Source organism: Physcomitrium patens, chromosome 17, assembly GCF_059467195.1.
Source record: "Physcomitrium patens ecotype Gransden chromosome 17, ASM5946719v1, whole genome shotgun sequence".
Classification (NCBI taxonomy): domain Eukaryota; kingdom Viridiplantae; phylum Streptophyta; class Bryopsida; order Funariales; family Funariaceae; genus Physcomitrium; species Physcomitrium patens.
This window is the reverse complement of record NC_143426.1, coordinates 13,804,892-13,825,459: the sequence shown is the minus strand read 5'-3', so window position 1 is coordinate 13,825,459 and position 20,568 is coordinate 13,804,892. Positions and strand designations below refer to the sequence as shown.

The 20,568-nt window shown below is 38.7% G+C and overlaps 4 protein-coding genes across 6 annotated transcripts; 2 read left to right on the top strand and 2 right to left on the bottom strand.

Annotated features, from left to right (window-relative positions):
* Positions 1 to 107: 107 nt before the first annotated feature.
* LOC112294630 (uncharacterized) lies at positions 108 to 4,405 on the bottom strand. Its single transcript, XM_090243838.1, has 7 exons — positions 4,036 to 4,405; positions 3,239 to 3,511; positions 2,728 to 2,979; positions 2,174 to 2,317; positions 1,454 to 1,709; positions 818 to 1,302; positions 108 to 645 (listed from the first exon to the last, which is right to left on the bottom strand). The coding sequence occupies exons 2-7, from the start codon at positions 3,368 to 3,370 to the stop codon at positions 415 to 417; spliced, it is 1,500 nt and encodes a 499-aa protein (XP_090099964.1). The 5' UTR covers positions 3,371 to 3,511; positions 4,036 to 4,405; the 3' UTR covers positions 108 to 414.
* An 8,023-nt stretch (positions 4,406 to 12,428) lies between these two features.
* LOC112294532 (LIM domain-containing protein WLIM2b) lies at positions 12,429 to 14,929 on the top strand. Of its 3 annotated transcripts, none has more exons than XM_073540265.2 (6): positions 12,429 to 12,784; positions 13,324 to 13,477; positions 13,657 to 13,694; positions 13,889 to 13,972; positions 14,091 to 14,285; positions 14,513 to 14,929. In XM_073540265.2, exons 1-6 carry the CDS (start codon positions 12,650 to 12,652, stop codon positions 14,537 to 14,539), a joined length of 633 nt encoding a protein of 210 aa, XP_073396366.1. In that variant the 5' UTR covers positions 12,429 to 12,649; the 3' UTR covers positions 14,540 to 14,929. The 3 variants fall into 3 exon arrangements, with proteins under 3 accessions (XP_073396366.1, XP_073396365.1, XP_024400847.1); XM_073540264.2 differs by having other exon boundaries at positions 12,445 to 12,784; positions 13,883 to 13,972; XM_024545079.3 differs by having other exon boundaries at positions 12,467 to 12,784; positions 13,375 to 13,477; positions 13,883 to 13,972.
* Positions 14,915 to 18,663, bottom strand: LOC112294531 (conserved oligomeric Golgi complex subunit 4). Its single transcript, XM_024545078.3, has 4 exons — positions 18,369 to 18,663; positions 16,433 to 18,205; positions 15,820 to 15,969; positions 14,915 to 15,523 (listed from the first exon to the last, which is right to left on the bottom strand). Exons 2-4 carry the CDS (start codon positions 18,059 to 18,061, stop codon positions 15,044 to 15,046), a joined length of 2,259 nt encoding a protein of 752 aa, XP_024400846.1. The 5' UTR covers positions 18,062 to 18,205; positions 18,369 to 18,663; the 3' UTR covers positions 14,915 to 15,043.
* Positions 18,664 to 18,801: 138 nt separating this feature from the next.
* LOC112294533 (uncharacterized) lies at positions 18,802 to 19,627 on the top strand. The gene is made up of 2 exons (XM_024545082.3): positions 18,802 to 19,074; positions 19,158 to 19,627. Exons 1-2 carry the CDS (start codon positions 18,802 to 18,804, stop codon positions 19,395 to 19,397), a joined length of 513 nt encoding a protein of 170 aa, XP_024400850.1. The 3' UTR covers positions 19,398 to 19,627.
* The last annotated feature ends 941 nt before the right edge of the window (positions 19,628 to 20,568 follow it).

Below are 20,568 nucleotides of genomic sequence, written 5' to 3'. Positions count from 1 at the left end.
AAAAATTGAGGTACTTTCTTAGCATTGGCTTTGTATTCGATCTTGTCCTTAGTGTGGAAATAAGCACAAAACGCAATCACTAAAAAAACGAAAAAGGGCACCACATAGTCAATGCCAAAGAGGTTCCTTTTTTTCGAAGACGCAAAGATCCAACCCTCAAATTGAAATCGACAACAGAAAAAAATGAAATTCACTACATGCTAAGTCTTTGACAAGAATCTTGAGCAGGTGGTCATTTTCTGCCACTTCCTTGCTTGGAATTGCTTTCACACAACCACTCTGGAATAACTGAAAATATCTACGAAACCTGAGAAGATGAACTCAGCCTTTGATTGAGAAACCTAAAGCACAACATCCTGGTTCCGAGGCTGCTCATCTAGACCCAGAGTGTGTTCCGTCGTGTTCCATCGAGCTTCAGATGACGATGCATTCGCTTGGGCTGGGAGTGTCGGCATCTGCAAAAATGTCGTCATCGATGTCGTCAAGCATCGCCGCAAGGCCTTCACGGTCAGGCCCACCCTGGTCGCGAAGTTGGGTGCGGGTTATGTCCTCTTGTCCAACTCGCAGATGCTGTGTCCGGAACAAAAATCTCACACGATTCGAGGTCAGATGGCTATACCTTCTTCGCCACTGTCTTCTCATGCTCTACACAACATAGGCACCCAGTCAGGGAAAAACACCCGTCACATGAGAATTCCATCGCTGTTCCTAGTAATTGCAGAAACATGCCAGTAACATGTCTAGTATGTGAGCAATATGAACCTCTCAGGTTCAACGGTACAAATCCAACGGAAACCAAGTGGACACAGAGACTTACCGTGTCGGTGTGCTCCGGATGGTGAGGGGTGGATGTCGCCTCTGGAGACCAAATTTTGATGGTAGGATCAATGCCACTGGTGGCCAGAATGGTGGCATGAGGATGGGGCTCCACACAATTGACAACAGAGTGGTCTCCTTTCATTAGAGCAACAAGCCTCCCTCCCTTCTTCCTCCAGATGAAGATTCTTCCGCAGTCTGATCCACTGACGACGTACTCTGCACGCGGGCCGAAGAAGTTCACCCCCTTCACAGTCTTGTAGTTGCGGTGCCCTTGGTACACTTGCGGTGATAAGGATTCCAGATTGGAAGTTCCCCTGGCCTCTCCTTCAATATCGTCTTCGAGGTCGTAAAATTGGACGTTTATATGGGGTGTGTCACCCAGGTTCATGGATTTATCAAAGAGGTAGATGAGGTCATCGTTGTAAGAAACTAGAAGCTCCCTCTGGTGTGAGTACGCGAGGGATGTTATCTGTTCACTGTAATCTATATCACAGTTGTACAAATCACACGTGAATACTTTGTTAGAATAGAATTTCCAGCTTAGTGGGAAGGATTACCTGATACAATCTCCTGTGCTTCCACTCTGTCGTATGTATTCACAAGTTACAATCATTTGGAGTTTGAAGAGCATTACCGAGGCCTTGCAAGTGTTTTGGAGTATAAGTCTCAACCGGTTGATCCTCCATTATCAACCCACTTGCATTTAACCTCCGAATGTCATAAACGCGTGCATATTGATCCGATCCCCCTACTGCAAAGTAGTTCAAGTCTATTGGGTCCATGACAATAGAATGTAGCCGGATTGATCTAGTCTGGCTTGGTTTGCCGGTGTTGAGTTTATATTTATGGCAAGTGAGGAGCTTTTTGGCTTTCTCCTCCCGCAAATCAATCTGGGAACAACTACTTAGTGAGATAGAAAATAAAAAAACAAGAGTGGTTTCTATTCGGATATAAAATGAAAAAAAATTCAGACTCAAAGCAGCCAGATGAACATTAATATTCATAAGAACCAAACTTCCTCAGCTGCAGGTTCACGTGAGTGAACAGGAAGGTTGGTCCATGTTAACTGTTGCGGCACTATCTACATAATGAACATCATCTTTTAATGGGTTACCGTGGTAAGCTCATAGTAAAACCAAACAAATATCTCCATTAGATTGTCAAATGATGAAGATAGACTTCTTTTCGAATTAACCGCAGAACTCTTACTTTCTTAGTCAATGTAATAGAAATTCTTCAGGTGGAGCTGCACATATCACTGATGATTACAATGTGTACCTTCCAATGAACAAAATATTGTTGCAATCTCTATGTTCCTTACACATGAGGAAGAGTAGGAAAAAAGCAAACGTACGTGTTGTACCACGCCATCTTCTCCGCAACTATAAATAATGCGAGAGCTGCCAGGCTCAATTGCCATCTTGTGAGAGTGGCCCCTATGTTGTCCAAGACATTTCGTTTTTGCTGACCCATCTTGTAGTATGGCTCCATATCTCACCTGCTCAAGAACTTGTGATAAGTCGACCGTCATCCTGAGCCCACGAAACATGCGCATCTCGAGGGTGGAAGCTAAAATAAGTGAAGCAAAGAATCTGAGACATGAAAGAAGCAATGCAAACAAACAGAAAAGAAGGAGAAGATCCATATTAAGACTTCAAGAGCTACTTTTTTTCTAGCAAGAGTATGACACATTTGCAAACTCATGTGGGCTTTGCCTTAAAGCATCTCTAAGGTGTCCAAGGGAACAACCGAAAGGTCTGCGACAGCATTGACAGTAGTGAAATTGTCAAGCGCAATCAGAAACATAAAACTAGGATGGAAAGAGTAAAATGATCAACTAATCACAATCGAATAAAAAATTATGTCTCTATACAGGAAACCCAGAAGAAGAGAATAGGTTTAACAGACCTGGCCATCGGCCGCACAGGTCACAATGATGCGATTATCGCAATGTGGCATTACCAGGGCCTGGAACACATTTTTTTCGTGGCCAGAATTGTAAGTGAAAACTGGCCTTCTCTCTGCCCAGTTCCACACAATTATAACCTGATCAAATGATCCAGACACTAAAAGCTCCCCGGTTGGATCGAAAGACACTGAACTAACACATCCACCATGACCGCTCAATTCCCCATACATAGTAAAACGGCGAACAAGTTCCTGCGGTTCATAACTCAGTTGTAAGTAACGGGAGAAGGCACATGAACCTTGTCAAGGCGGGATATGAATTAATAGCTGTCCCTGCTATGATTCCTTGCCGAGGGTGATGTAGACATTTACTCGAACACGCTTTATTTTTTACGATATATCCAGCACCGAAACCATGCAAAATAATGCTGGTCTGCTGCCAGAGGAGCAGCCAGATGTACGAGCAGACCAGGAAATTACTCTCGTCTTATCCGGGGAGGAGTTTCCATACCTCACAGCCTCCGATTTGGCGCGCAAAGGCTGCAGGACTCACATCCCCAATCTGGAGACGCCAATGCTCCCCTAAGCCACACTCGTATAAATTCTGTCTAGGATACATCTTCCTTGAGCTCTGAAACTGCATAACAAATGCGCATGCCCTTCCAAAAGTTTCTCAAGGATTTCCTAAAATTTCAAACTTCCCCCCTCAATGTCTCATCTGCATTGGTCTTGTGGGGAAGCAATCGAATTGAATTCCTATCCATGTAGCCCTTATTTAACGATGCTGCCACATTTACACTACTCATTAGAGATGCCTCAAATCTTCACAAAATGCCTGTTTATGCCCTCAATAATCAGCAACCGGAAGCTGGAGTGATATGGAGCTTATTGAAGACAACTCAGGGAGAATCCAAGCGGTTCCTGTTTATCTCATGGACATAACCAGATGGCTGATCCTCGCCTGCGTAAAACAGATTAAGCCTCCAAAATTCCATCAGCTTCGCTCCACACTCTGCATCTAATCCAGCCACGATGTACACCATGACATGCAACTCATTCCACATAAAACAACCGCCGGCGCACGGACTTCCCAAGACCAAGCACAGTCATCTCGTTTCCTCCGATAAGAGGTCGTACGAGACACTTTCACAATTCACGAGATCGTGCCAACAGTGTATGTTCAGTCAAAGAAAGAGACCCAAAGACCGTCCCAGGAAAATCCCAAAACCCACATGCCCAGCCTCCGCCAGACCACCTCTGAATCTAGTTCCAAACGTTAACCTGCGCATGTACAGAACGCATTCCCACCTCATTGAACAGCGCAAGCTGTCTCAATTGCTGCAACTCCGACTTGAACAAGAACCGCATCATAAACTCTGTCCCATTTCTAAACCCCAACTCGGGCAACCGCAGTTTGTCGCAGATCCTTCTGCAGGAGATCAACTGAAACTCTACGATCCAGCAGAGCTAAACATGACGTGGTACATTGCAAGCAAGAGATTAAGCAAAGCATCTCCTCAGGAAGACCGTCAGGAACCTTGATAGATGACCAAGCCTACAGATCTCCACACAGCCTCAAGCACATCCTGTGTTATATGTTGTACACAGGCGGCACTTGGATTGAGGGCGGGGAGAATGACGCGGTGGATTCACACTCCAACAAGTCATGTCGAGCACACCGATGAGGAGATCTCGGTTGGGACACCACTCACTCTGCCTGGTGTCGGTTTGTCGGTATGTGCACACACCGACACACCCACACTTGGAGCTCGTACTTTCCTGTACCTGGACCAATAGATTTCTCAATAGTGTAGTCAACTTTCTATCGTGAAATGCAAAATTATCATTCATAAGCACCATCAGGTTTTTTTTTTACAATTTTTTTTTTACTTTTTAATACATAGAGTAACCTTTGTGTGCTAGGATACAAGTATTGTTTAGATTTCATACTTGGGATTAGAACTATCATTTTTTTTTGGTGTTATTTTGTAGTTTAGGGTGGTTTTTTCATCCTCAATGTCAATCCAAATTATACTATTGTGATATTTGAGTAATATTTTTAAAGATTTGTAAAGTTTTATTTATTGAGCTTAGAAAATTCATTTTTGACTTATAGAGATTGAAAAGTATGAAATAAAGTTATATTAAATTTAAAATATAAAATAAATTATAAAAATATAATATATAAAATATAAGTGTATATACATGTGTATATGTATATTTATTTTTAAAAATTAAAATTAAAATATAAAAACTATTTAAAAGTTTTAATATTTAGAGAAGGAAATTTTGTTTTATTATCAAAAATAAGAAATGTGTAAAATTTTGTAGAATATGCAATAAATTTCAAATATAAATTTTATTAGCATCAAATATTAGTTAATATTTGATTATTAAGGAAAACCAATCTATAATATGAGTTCAAATAGACTAATACTTTTCTACTATTTAAAATAATGAGATTTTAGAATAATAGAAGATAGGCTTCTTGAATAAAATGACTTAGTAAAAAGACTAATGTGACTAAAAATGCCTAATTAGTGATGTTAAGATTAAATAGGAGTTTATGAATTGACAAAAATAACAAGTAATAATGCAATTATATTTAATTATGTTTAGAGTGTGAATGCATCAAAAGAGATCATCCTCCACCTTTATCAAAATTATCATCTTATTGAATGTTATTTAATGTCTTGTCAACAAAACTTGTATAAAAATATATCTTGAGATTTTATATTTATTTTTTTATAAAAAATATATTATATATTATAAAATTATTGTTATTAAAGTTTTTATTTAATTATTTATATTAATTAAAAAAACACAATTTTTTATTTTCTAACAAAACATAGAATTCTATTTTTTATTATATTTGATAGATTGTATAAATATAAAATTATTCAATTAATAATTATTAATAAAATTATTAAATCAATATTAATCTCTATTTTATAGCATACAAATTATATATTATTCTAATAATTCTATCTAGTCAATTATATTCTAGTAAACTCAAAAAGGCTTAAAAGATAAATCTTAGCTCAGAATGAACACGAGCAATATGCACTCAAGTTAAATATTGTTTTTTAATCAAAAACAAAAGAAAAAAAAGAAGAAAGAGACAAACAAATGAATAACATGTAAAAATGTGCCAAATAATTTGGGCCAAATCTTGAATGAATAAAAGCTAAAAAGTATTTTTTAATGACCCCAAGTAGTATTAGGTAATTGGTTTGGTAAAAGCTTACCAAGTCTAAAATAATTGTAAAATTGTTGAGATCATTAAATGTAGCCGGCGCTCTCCATAATATTTACTGTTGACTATAGTAAATATTATAGCTACAGTATTTAGAATCTAGTAGAGAAGTATTATTTATCCTCTCCCATTTTCTCTTCTTGTATACGAGACACAACCAGATCAATAGATTTTTATGTATGAAGCTCTCTCTTCTTAGAAACCCTCTTGCGTGTATGACTTACTACTACTCTTGTGTGTGTGTATGACTTACTATTATTCTTGTGTCTTTCTAAATATTCTCAACATGTTATCAGCATGACTCTCTTCTACACACTATCACAATTTTTTTTGTTCTAGTCTTGACTCTTCAAACCTGTTGCTACTCTTGTTTTGTGTCTACCTCATGATCTTGTTGCTCTTCTTGTTAGTGCCTCACACATTAGCTGCTTGCTTAGAGCACTTGTTCCACTCTCTGCCCTGCTTGCTTAAAATACTTGTTTAGAGTACTTGATCCAGCCCAGCTCTATCCCAGCTTACTCCCTACTGCGTCTCAAACTGCCGCCAAATAGCCATTGAACTGCCGCCAAACAGTCGCCAAATTGCTGCTGAGTTGCTGCCAAACCCATTGTCGATGTTGCCCGCCACTGCGACCCTGCCACCCTACCACTGCCTGCTGCCGCCATCTTATTGTTGTTCTGCTATTTTAATCCACAACCTCCCTAATATATATATATATATATGTAAAAGTTGAGTAATATATATATTTCAAGTTCAAGTTTATCATTTTATTTGACTTTATATTTTAAGGTATGTTTTACTCAACTTTTCTACTTGATCTTGTATTTTCTTTACAGATTTATTTATAATGAGTGCTTCAACATCTTCAACTGCTTCTACTATGGTTCCAACTATTATTAGTACATCCCAACATTTTCAAGCTCTTTTATTTCCACCATTGACTATAGATGGAAATAATTATTTATTATGGACAAAAATGGTAAAAGTAAATTTATTTATAGAATAACTCTCAGATGCCATTATATTTGAAGAATCTCTTATAATAAGTATTTTTATATCTCCTGCTATTCATTGGAAAGCACTTCTTCTCCTTCGTCATCATCTTGTACTTGCATTACAACATCAATATTTAGAAATGGAAGATCCTATAGAACTTTGGAAGAATCTTAAATCTAGGTTTGATCATCAAAAGACCATTTTTCTTCCACGTGCATATCATAATTGGACACATTTACGTATCAAATTTTCTAAATTTAAATGCTTTCAATAGTAAAATATATAGTGTTGTCTCACAATTATGATTATGTGGAGAAAGCATTTCTAAAGAAGAAATAATTGAAAAAACTCTCTCTACATTTCCTCTTGTATCTATTGTGCTTGCACAACAATACATGAATATGAAATTTCAGAGTCATTCTGATCTCATGTCCTATTTACTTCTTGCAGAGAAGTAAAATGAGCTATTCTTATGCAATGCGAAAGCTCGTCCTATTGGAACTATAGTTCTAGAATCTCATGCACTTAATATTTCAAAGTCTAAGAAGAAATTATATAAATATGGAAAACATGCTCATAAATATCAGGGTAGTCATAGTCATGACCATTTCTACCCATATAGAAAGAATAAATATTCTAATATTAATTATAGTAGAAAAAAAAAATCAAAGATGCGTTCTTGCCATAAGTGTGGAATGATTGGATATTTAGCACATGCATGCCATACTTCAGAATATTTTATTAAAATATTCCAAGAAAATAAGAAACTACGAGCTGAGGCTCGTCAAGTTCATACTATGGATGCATTGATGGATTCAATTGGTGTTGATGAGTTAGAGGCTTATATGAATGACAAAACCTCTAATGATGAATCAAATGATAGGCTCATTGATTCTGCAACAATACATACTATCTTGCGAGATAGAAGATTTTTTATTGAAAAATCTTCAACTTGGTAAACTAAAAATATGATGACCATGGCTGGAGTAAATGCGTTTTGTTTCTAAGAGGGCACAGCCATGGTAAAATTACCTGTGGATTCCATCATAAAATATAAACATACGATGTTTGCACCCTCATCACCTTGGAGTTTGATCAGCTATTGAGATGTGCGTATTAATGGTTATCATCTCTCGACTGCCACTTTAAATAGAAAAGAGGTTTTGGTTCTTGCGAAGAACCATAAAGTTGTTGAAAAAGCTTTTGCTACAAAAAATGGTTTATACCAAATTGTGATTCGGCCTTCCATTATATTTAATTTTGCATCATCTATCATAGAGAGTCATGTTTCTTTGTGGCATGGATGATTGGGACATCCAAGATCCACATTATTTAGAAAGATCATTCCATGTATAACTAGGCACAATTTAAAGCCTACGGATGTAGACTCTATGGAATTATGTTGTGCATGTGTGTAAGGTAAAATGATTACTCGGCCTTCAATTTGGAAACTTCCACAAGAATTACCACCAATGCTTGAAAAATTGCATGGTGATATTTGTAGTCCTATTAATCCAATATCAGGACCATTTCGTTATTTTTTGGTCCTTGTTGATGCATTAGGTAAACAATCATATATTTCATTATTATCAACTAGAAACATAGTGTTTGCCAATCTTGTATCTATGATTATTTATTTTCGGGCACATTTTCCTGATTATCCTATAAAAATATTACGTATGGATAATACAAAAGAATTCACATCAAAGTCTTTTGAAGACTATTGTACTACAATAGGAATTGAGGTGACATATTATATTCCATATGAACATGCTCAAAATGGACTTATAGAGTCATTTATAAAGCATATACAATTCATTACCTGGCCACTCCTCTTTCATGCAAATTTACCTGCATCTATGTGAGATCATGCAATTTTACATGGTGCAACATTAATACGCCTCCTCCCTTCTTCTCTTGAAATTGTTTCACCACATGAGCTCATTTTGGGTTGTGTTCCAAATGTATCTCACTTATGAGTAATTTCTTGCCGTGCTTGGATTCCAATACCAAAACCTCAATGACGTACCATTGGAGCTCATCGACAAGAAGGCATATATGTTGGTTTTGATTCATGAAGCATTATTCATATTGTTGATCCATCAACTGGCACATTATTACGTGCACATTTGTAAAATTATCGTTTTAAAGAAAATATATTTTCACCTCTTCAAGGAGGAGTATCCAATCAACAAAGAAATAAAGTACTCATATTTGAAGCACTAGAAACGTTTACAATGAGTCCCGATCTTAGGACATCTTTGGCAGAAATTGAAGTTGCTAAGATTTTGCATCTAAAACGGATCGCAGATGAAACACCTAATGGCTTCAATGATACACTTAGAATTACAAGAGTTCCTATTAATGAGGCTCAGAATGCACCTACTCAGATTGCAGTGCCATTGATTATAATACCTCAAGTTATAACAACAACAACTAAAAGAACTTGTGGACTAGATAAGCAACCACGTAAGAAGAAAGCTATAAAATTGACTAATCCTGTTATTATTTCTCAAGAAATTGCCACTCATCTTGCGGGACTATCAATTCATGATGACATATCCATGCATAATGTACTTTCAATTCCTATGAAAAACAATCTTAGAATTGGAAGGAATAAGAACAAGTTGAGTAAAGAATTATCTATTCTGTATTGTGCTACATATGATATTTGGAACAGACCATCTATTTCGGTAGATGAATCATTTGCATATATGATTATAGAAGCCCTTTCTTGCGAGGAAGATGATCCTGAACCTCAAACCATTGAAGAGGCGATGTGTTGCTCTGATTGGTCAAAATAAAAAACTGCTATTGAGGAGGAATATGCCTCTTTGCATAAGAGGAAAAACTTTGGTCCAACTGTAGATACTCTTACATCTTGCCCTGTGGGATATAAAATGGTATTAATATGCAAGCGAGATGCTCAAGGCCAAATGATCCGCTATAAAGCTTGTCTTGTTGCTCAAGGATTTAATCAACGATTTGGCATTGATTATGAATCCACATATTCTCCAATCATGGATTCAATTACATTTTGATATATTATTGGAATGATAGTTCATGCCACCCTTGAGATGCATCTGATGGATGTAGTAACTACATATCTATATGGTTCTCTTGATGCAAATATTTATATGAAAGTTCCACCTGGCTTAGAAACAGGAACTCCAAATCGACCTGCTCCAAGACAATATTGTGGTATTAAATTATGTAAGGCCTTGTATGGTTTAAAACAATCCGGACGCATGTGGTATCAACATCTTTGAGATTATTTAATTACAAATAATTTTATAAGTGATCCACTAATCTCTTATTTATTTATCAAACAAGATAAAATTGGTTTTGTGATCATCGCTGTATATGTTGATGATCTTAACCTAGTGGATACTACATCTACATGTATTACAACTATAACGTTTATTAGACAAATAAACATTATAAAAATACTACCATTTGTTATAAATCTCTACCAACTAACGTTTATTAGATGAATCTTGCGAAGATTTAATATGATTGATGCTTTTATATTGTCCACACCAATGGTTGGATGTGGTCGTGATGGTCATGATCCATACCACCCATGCGAAGAGGAGGAGGAAATATTAGGAGATCAATATCCATACCTCGCAGCAATTGGAGCACTTTTGTATTTAACTACATCTACAAGATCAGATATTGCATTTGCAGTTAGTGTTCTTGCAAGACATAGTGCACCTCCAACACTATGACATTAGAATGGCATCAAATATTTATTACGTTATTTAAAAGGTACTGAAGACTTGGGATTATATTACACACAATCAGCAGATCCAAAATTGGTTGGATATTGTGATGCAGGATACAAATCTAATACTGCAAGAGCTAAATCTCAAACAAGATATGTATTTTTAAGACATAGAGGTACAATATCATGGAAATCAATGAAACAAATAGTAACTGCAACTTCATCCAACCATGCAAAAATTATTGCCTTACATGAAGCATCTCGAGAATGTATTTGGTTGCGATCAATTGATAAATTCATTCAAACAACCTGTGGATTTTCATATGATGATTCTCTAACTATCTTGCATGAAGATAACACTGCTTGTATTGCACAGATGCAAGTTGGTTTCATTAAAGGCGACAAGACAAATCATATTGATCCAAAATATTTTAGTTATATCCATGACTTGATAATTGATCAAACACTTATAATTAAGAAAATTGAATCTACAAATAATCTTGCTGATCTCTTCACCAAAGCTTTCCCATTATGCAACCATCGTCGACTTACTTATGGTATTGGTATGTGGCGAATTGCTTTTCTTGAATAAGAAAGTTAATGAGCTCTTTAAATAATTAAAGAAAATGATGTTGTTCTCTTTTTCCTTCATCTATGGTTTTATCCTTAAATACAATAAGGTTTTCTTAGATAAGGTTTTAATGAGGCAACTATTATTGATCTTGGAAGATCACAAAAAAGTATAGATCATAATTCTATACAAATTTTATATTATGTAAATATTATGATGAGCGAGGAGGAGTGTTGAGATCATTAAATGTAGCTAGCGCTCTCCATAATATTTACTGTAGACTATAGTAAATACTGTAGCTACAATATTTAGTATCTAATAGGGAAGTACTGTTTATCTTCTCCCCTTTTCTCTTCTTATATACGAGACACAACCAGACCAATAGATTTTTATGTAAGAAGCTCTCTTTCATTAGAAACCCTCTTGTGTATATGACTTACTACTACTCTTATGTGTGTGTATGACTTACTATTACTCTTGTGTCTTTCTAAACATTCTCAACAAAAACATAGTTTTTGTTTTAGAATTGCAACCACAAGAGGGACATTAAGCAACCATAGGAATTGTAGGCAAAATTTAGAATTAATTCATATATAAATATTATCCAATAGATTTCTATTTGTAAAGTTAAATTTGGAGCAAAGAAGTGTAGTCTTTGTCCATTGCCTATGCTTTATATTTAAGTTTAAATAGACAATAGGTAAATGGACAATAGAAAGAATTCTTTCTAAAAATAAACATTGTGTATTTCAAATTAAAATCAAGAATTATAGAGACTCTTTGAATGACTAGAAAAGTGTTTCATCTCAAGTAAATCTCAAATTCAAATCTTAGTATTGACAATAGTTATTTTTCCTTTTCCTTTGTTATATTATTTTAAAGATTTAGGTTTTTACTTATCTACTCTCCATCTCTCAAACTTCTATGTAGGGTACCTTCCTATGACTAAATCTTATCACCCTTCATGTTTGGCCCACTACATTTAGCACGCATACTCAATAAAATTTGAACCTTTCCCACAATTCACATGTTCATCCGCCCTGCTGTATAAACTAATTGATTTGAAGAGCGACCATCCACCTTGTGAATACCGACTCCGCCGATCGGCGTCCCTTCCAATGCGGTGTTCGTTACTGGGGAATTTGAATACTGTATCGTAAGGAAACAGAAACGGCGCTTGGGAAATGGTCCCCACCCTTCAGGCTGATTGCGCCTCTTGCCGCTGGGGTGTCCCCGAGAGAGAAAAATCGCGTGATGGGTTGCGGAGATTTGCGCAGATGGAGGTAGATTTTGGGTGAGAGAGACGCGCGGCACGAATTGGAGCGGCAGGGCACGGCGCTTTGGACGGGAGTGGTGCGCAGATCGGGTCGTGATGGCGCTCGTTGTAGCACAGCCCAAGTGTAAGACGTGCGACAAGACTGTTTACTTGGTGGATCAGTTGAGAGCCGATGGCGTTTTGTACCACAAGGCTTGCTTCCGGTGCCATCACTGCAAGGGGACGCTCAAGGTCGTTGCGTAGAATGAGTTTTTGGCTGGCATTCCATGCATTGTCAAAGCATCGTGGCTGGTCAGCACATGAATTGCGACTCATTCTTTTGTATTGATATTCCATGGTGTGTTCTTTGTGCATTTCAATGAGTCGACCAATCATCTTTAACCAATAAGCAATCAAATGGTAAAATTCGGTAGCCATGTCTGCAGGACTTGGTCGAATTTAGAGGTTTGGCGTTGTCCACATTCTCGGCAATGGTTCATCGTAGTATTTCCTGTTACGTCCTTTTTTTCTGGGGGAAGACCAAATCGACGTCCACACTCCTCAACGTGTTCGTAGGTCAGGAGCCATTTTAGAATTTGGAGTTACTAAAGGAGAAGTGAAATTCTCGTAGGGAGGCTCGATGTTGTCTAGGATTTGTGGATCTCCCTTGGTGTGTTGGAATGTCTTGGCAGTGTACGAGATTGCAGTGATTAGGTCTTCTCTGTTCCGTAAGAGATGGTATGCATCGTATCCGAAATTCAATTCTGCTAGATAATTCCTCTATATTGCAGAGACGACGAGCGTTGCCATGTCACACTCATATGCCACTTCGCTTTGCACAGTTAGGGAACTATGCATCTTTGGAAGGAGTTCTCTACTGCAGACCCCATTTCGACCAACTACTCAAAACGACGGGGAGCTTTGAGAAGAGCTTCGATCAACAGGGTGAGCACCACTTGCCTCTTGAGCTCATAGATTCGATTTTGCACACTCAGGAATTCAGTTGAGTATGTGTCTCGCATCTTAGTTTTTTCACTCTTTTTATTTATCTTGTTTAGTTTTTCAATGAACGCATTGTCTGTTAGAGTTAAAATTCTCATTGCACATGTGTTCTGATTGAGCAGCTTCTATGAAAGGGCAATCTGGTTACGAGAGGTTTCAGGTGTGCCTCTTTTGTTCTACTCCACTGTAGTGCTTGAACAGAATATTTTTGTAACAGAAATACATATTCGTAGCTTCTTGTTGCGTGGTTCTGATGGATTGCGATGGTTGTATTGCAACCTCGCAATTGTCCAAGTTATCATTTTCATGCATTCATGTATTAACATTTTTAGGCCTTGGATGTTGGAGAACAAGACGCCTTCCAAAGGTTCGACCCAGTTTGTTGGTACACAAGAAAAATGTGTCGCGTGTGGCAAAACTGTCTACCCCCTTGAAAAGGTGAAATCTTACCACATCCTCATGCCTGCTTGAGGATTGTAATCCTTGGTGATAGATTGAGTGAGGCGCTTCTCGGTAGTTTCCGTTCCAACTCACGGATCCGTCTATCTGATGCCAGACAACTGTGGAAGACCTGCCGTATCACAAGTCCTGCTTCAAATGCGCGCATGGTAGTTGCACCATAAGTGTATCCAGCTACGCGTCTTTAGAAGGAAGGTTATATTGCAAGCATCACTATTCTCAACTCTTCAAGGAGAAAGGAAACTATAGCCGGCTTACAAAACCGCCTGCAATGAAACCGACGACAAAGAACGTAAGCATACCAAGTCTTTGCTCTCTGAATTCATTGAATCTCTTCTGTATCATTTACTAATGCGGTGACTGGCATTGTAATCTTGTGTTTAATCGCAATTTCTTTTTTTCTTAGGATGTTTCTGGTTTGAACTTTCCTACTTTGAGAGATCCAGAGCCTAAGTGTGCTCACAGCTTATTATTTACATAAGTGAGCTGACATTTGAACTGTATTTGCATTGTCTCCAGGACATCTTTGCTTATTCCTGGGTTTAATGCAGGAGGGAGGACGGATGTCACTGCACTTCGAATCCAAGCAAAGTCAAGAACAGGTCGGAAGATATACTGCAGATACGATAGACCAGTAGAGGAAATACGTGCTCAACTCAAACGATACAAACTCATAAGAATGCTATTTGCTATTAAGTGGCACTTACAATACTTTGGTCTTTGAGGCGACAGTATCAGGGTGATGCAGCATAGAAAACATTTCAATTTATTTATTGTAGTGTAGAAGTCATGTTCATCCATCATGGACATTGCACTATACCCACTTCCTTATCAATCATAGTTACAATCGGTTTGAACTTGGAAAGTGTTTTCTTTTTCGTCTCAGCAATTGCGGATGTAAAAAGTAAATTTACGAAAACGTTGCACTTAACACCATCATAGTTATTGTTATTAGTAGTATCATTATTTTTCATAATGCCTGATTTTGAACAAATATTAAATTCAACGCCAGCAATTGAAAGGGCTTGCATAACATGGTGGGCTAGAAATCTACAACTTGAGAGCCGCTATTACTTCAGGCTTGAAATCAACCCGGAGTCCAAGCACGCGGCGCACTTCAGTAGGAGTGAGGCGCCATGTCATTGGACCGGAGTTCTCACCCCAATAATCTAGAATCTCCGACACCCTTTCCAAGTTCAGGATCGTAGCCATCTGTGTAAGACGAGCAAATTTGTCACGGACTGTTCGTTGAGTCATGGCTGAGAAATGACCAACCAGTGTACGAGCATCTCGGTCCAACTGAAGACCTCCGAGTTGATTGAACCTCTTTTGCATCATTAGAACCTCCAGACGTTTCACTAAGGTATCAATTATCAGATGCACCAGCGAGTCATAATTGCTTGTTGTCAGAAGTGGTTGCAGCCAAGTCACTGTGACATCAACTGCGTGCAATAGCTTCTGTACCCATGGATCATTCACCTCATTCTCAGCATACTGAGCTTCTGTTAATTCATAGCTTACAGTTCCGACCTGTCATCAAATGCGAATAATCAGCAAGCCTCAATAACAGTTGATAATCGATGACGAAGTAGATTTAGAACCTATTTTCCGAGGCGATCATCGAGTCCGAAAGAAAGAAAACCAAGTAGGTTCGCGAGGAGGTTCTATTCAGGAGTCTTCAATTGCAAAGCACGAGACCAAGTTTTAAAGCAAGTCAGAAGTACTGCTCATGCTTGATGTTTCTCCATATTAAGAATGGATTATATGAAAGCCAATAAAAACTGAGAAGATAAGACTGTAAAGAGAAAGGGGTCAAAGATCCTGACCACGTCTAAAAGATTTCGCAATCTCGGTACAATGCTGTTGGCCAATTGCTCCAATCCTTGATTTCCAATGTGCCTGTAACGGTTTCCAATGTCCTCTAGTTCCCGAAGAGCAGATTTCACCTTCTCCCTTTCTCCAGGTGCTATGAGTGTCTGAGAGCAATCACGCACGCGCGGTCAGACCGGAGCTTTCCTTTTTTCAGAAATCCCAAGCTCATATAACATTCTTTAATTTAATGATCTCCTTTACAGTTCAACATAACATAATCACCGGCAATCAGAACTAGAGTGGTTCTGTTCCCGATTCCTATACCTCCGGTTCATTCAAGCTTCAAATTTTAAACAGAACTACAAACTCTGCCATGATTGATTCAACATCAAAATGCTTAATTTCTACATTAAACGCATAATCAATAACCAATCTGCATCATCTTCTTGACTCCAAATCTTGATATTAAAACGGATGCCATGAATCTGGACAACAGCAATAAATTACCGGTATAACAGATTTTCTGTATGGCGAAGATTTCAAAAACAACTTGCTCTAGTGATTCGATTAGCTGTTTAAGGTCAAGTGTAAGTATTGTAATATTCAGTCGTAAATCAAAGTAGTTACCTCAAAAGCATGCTCCTCAATATCATGCTTAAGCTTCACAACATACTCCGCACTAACATCAACGTTGTTCAGAGCTGCGGAGACCTCAGCGCCCGCCTTCTGCACGGCTACTCCTTGAGAAAATAGCTTCAGAAACAGACTTGGTTCCCGAATCTTGCGTTGCAAAGCCTCGCTGAAATCGTTGTTTAGCAAAGAACCAGTGTGGTTAATGATCTGCTGCACAGATAGTAGACTGGAGGTCGAGATCGCTCGCCTCGTGCAGCTCTGCAGGACGTAAAAAACGTCATCAACCATAGAAGTAGTCATCCCGTCTGCCACAAGCTCGTCAATCTGGATAGCCTTCTTCACGTTCTCGCTCATGAAATACTCCTCCAGAATAATGTAGTACCCTACCAACTCCTGCACTGAGAGGCCAAAGCTTCCAGCCTTGAAACTGTTAGATTCCCTCGGGCTCAGTTGCCCGCTTGTAGCCCCAGCCTCTTTCATCTTTGTGCTCATGAAGTGGAAATAGTCCTCACTTGTCTGACTCAACAGCATCATCTCCTCCAAACAAACTTCGATCTCTCGTGGATCCGGTCCTTCTGGGGGGGCAGCAACAGCCAATAAATTCATGTCGAAATTCATATCATGCTTAGAATGGGCAGCAATATCTTTTGTAAGCTTCAGAAGCTTTCTCTGTTCAATGTACTTCTTGATGATTAAAGAACCCCTTGCATCGCATTCCTCCTGAAGCTCCACCAAAGCCAAAGCAACTCCTTCTTCCCCCGCCAAATCAAATAAAAGGTCTTCGTTCTCCTCTACCGCAAACGCAATATCCTTAAAAATGTTGTTCAAAATTCCAACAAAATCCGCTGTTCCTGCACCTCGCCCCCCATCTGTGGATCCCAAAGCCTCGATCAAAACTTCATAGTCGCCACGCGCTCGCATAGCAACCACCTTCCTCAAATAAGCTACATAGGAACGAAGCCCTTCCTCCTGTAATCTCAAAGGAGGATACAGCTTCACAAATCGCACCACATTGTCGTGATCCTTGGATTCAACGGCTGCCGCGAGCTTCTTTCGAAAAATGGCCTCTAACTTCTGTTTCGACTCAAACAACTGCCTTCGCTGCTCACTCTCAGTCTCCCTCCCGGGGGCGTTGCCCAAACCCGGAGCAGACTCGTGGAACTCCGAATCGAGCTGCAAAAACGTCTCCACATATTTGGCGGCCGTCTCGTAATCTTCAACCTCCAAAGCCTGCTTCACCCCATCGATGCAATTGGTGCGATCCACTATAGCATCAATCCTCGCAAGCGTCGTTTGCACTCGCGACTGCGCCAGATCCAGCTCCCTAACTTTGCCACTCACGTGATCCGCTAAATCGCAAGTCGACGACACACTCCGCAACATCTGCTCAGCATCCGATCTCACAAACTCTAGCACCTCCGCAGACTGATACAACCCCCCGAGCTTCTTCTCCAGCCCATGCCGCTCCTCCAGCAGCGCCTCCAGCTCGTTGTCAATGCTCCTCTCATAAGCTATGCACTCGTGCAGCAGCCGCGTCATGGCCCCAACATCCGTAAGCGTTCGGATCTGTTCCAGCATGTTCACTGCCGGCGCTGAGGCAGTGAACACCTCCTCCATCACCATCTCTAGGGTTTCTCTTCAGATCAGGAAAATTCCTACATACTCTTCCAATATGGGACTGCACGAAGCCTTTCCCCCCAAACCCACCTCCACAATCTCTCGAACCAAACCCTAGGGAAATCGCCGATGCAATGCGATGCACACTCCCTGCAACCACGTCCGATTCGAACAGTAAGAATCTTCTACTGATAATGAAAACCGCATGACGCACCTCCGTTACTAACCAACAAGGTTCCGCATCCGCCAAATCTACTGCGCAAACAGCCGGAACTTTCCCATCGTGACAATTAAAACCATCCCAAACACATACCCAATGCTCGACGTGCACAAACAATCCTCGGAAAGCGGGCAGTATCGAGTTCAATCGCTAGAACCCACTTGGAAGAATGGACACCTTAGCCTGCTCTAATTCAATGTCTAATAAAAGGATTAAGCGGTGTTGATAATGAGCTCCAATCAACAAGTCCTTTTCACACATTTTTTTCATTTGCCTATTGTGCTCGATGTCGGAACCCAGATCCCTGAAATCGCGGATGACCGTTCCATGTAGAATGGTCCTCCGTCTTTAAGTTCAACCTGTTTTTCATTCCGTTACGAAGGCGATAATATTCCTGTATCAACGCATGCAATGTGCTGCAAATCCGAAGTGGTTCTATTGACTGACGCAGACCAGCGCCGAGAATATTTCAATGCCAGGGTTGGTGTGGGTCAAAGTTTTGAAAAATTAGGGAGATTGTGTGGCAATGTCGAAGTGGGGAAGCGATGGGGTAACGATAGAAATTTACATCCGAGGAAGGGGGCCGATGCACAAGCTCAAGCTGCCGTGGGAGGGATACGAGAAAAACCAGGTCGACCTCGAGGGATTGATGCGCAAGTACCGATTGAAGATCTTGTATGCCTACTCGCTCACGCACGGCCGCGGAGTGCAGCAGCACTACAGCCCGAAAACAGGGCTGTCTCTCATCTCGTACTCTGGCAAGCAGGATTCAATCATCCGTTATGACGCAGATCTCAAGGTAAACTGTCCGAATTTGCTTTCGATAGGCTAGTCGCATCTGCTCCATCATCCAACGCTGTCAATTCTGTGACGGTGACGCAGCCGACGATCGGTGTCGTGGTGAGCCGGTACCCGGTGGCGGCAGCGTTAGTGGCGTTGCTGGTGGTGGGGACGACGACGTCGCAAGCGAGATGGGTGGTGAGCATGCAGCAGGCTCTCGGAGGTCGGGCTGCGTGGATCGCATGCTTTGTGGTGATGATGCTCTCGCACTTGGCTCGCCGAATCATGACCAAGAGGACGCGCAAGCACAAAACTACGACGACGACGACGAAGACGATGTGATGGTGGAGCGAGCATCGGACATGCAAACCCTAATTCAACACCCCCTTGTGAACCCACACACCCCCCCCCCTTTGTGATGTGTTGGGTGAGCACATTCTTGATTGAGAGAAGGAATATTGTGGCTAATTTCTATAGTTTTTCAAAAGAATTACGTAGTATTGCTTTTGTACAATGATCACACGAAGAATGGTATATTTGTTGTTCCTTGAATAAATATGTGAAGTGTTAAATTTGTGTTTGTTTGTTTTTGCTGTGTGTTTAGTAGTAAATGTTGTGTTTAGGTTCTCTAAATTTATATTTAAAGATTAATTTTTTCTTTATTTAAACAAATTTAAAGATTGTTTGTGTTATTTAAGAACTAGTGTGTCGTCTTGCCTTATATAAATGTTTTCATAATTTTTAGCATTGGATGATTTTACTTCAGTAAAACATTTAAAGCTGTTGCTTGATTATTTTGGTGATTTTGATCACAAGAATATTAGAAAAAATTAAAAATTAAAAGTATTATTATTTTAGTGCACAAATTAATTTTAAAAAAAATCATAATAAATTTTATGTAATTCTTTCATTCACTTTAAAAAGCTTATTAGTTTCATTTAAGGAACCTTGTATTGTAAATTCATTCTAATTTTTTCTTTTCATATAAATACAAGTTTTATTAAGTGTACATGTAGTGTATGGCACAAGCAGGGTGTCCATATACCTCCTTTTTTTTTAATGTTTTATAAGCAATATACTACATATTCAATCTATTTCAAGTTGCTTCTTTTTAATTTTATTTACTTATATTTATTTACTTTTTATAGATATCTAAAATAATTTTATTAATTTGACATGTGATTTTTTTGATTTTCAAGAAGTAATAATAATATCAATGTTTTTAGTTTTTACTAAAAACTAGAGTTTTAAAATTATTGATCTATAGTATTATAGGTATTATTTCTTCATTAAGGTAATTTACCTAGCATAATATTATATTCTTTAATATATTCTATGTCTTTATAATAAAATTAAAAATATAAAATTAAATTAAAATTTAATTGTAATAAATACTTAAATTACTTAAGTAATAGAAGTAAATAAAAGTAAGTAGAAGTAGGTAGAACATGTTAAAAAAAGTTAATAAACTCTAAGAAAGTTTCTTAGATACAAATCAGATCTTTAGATTCCT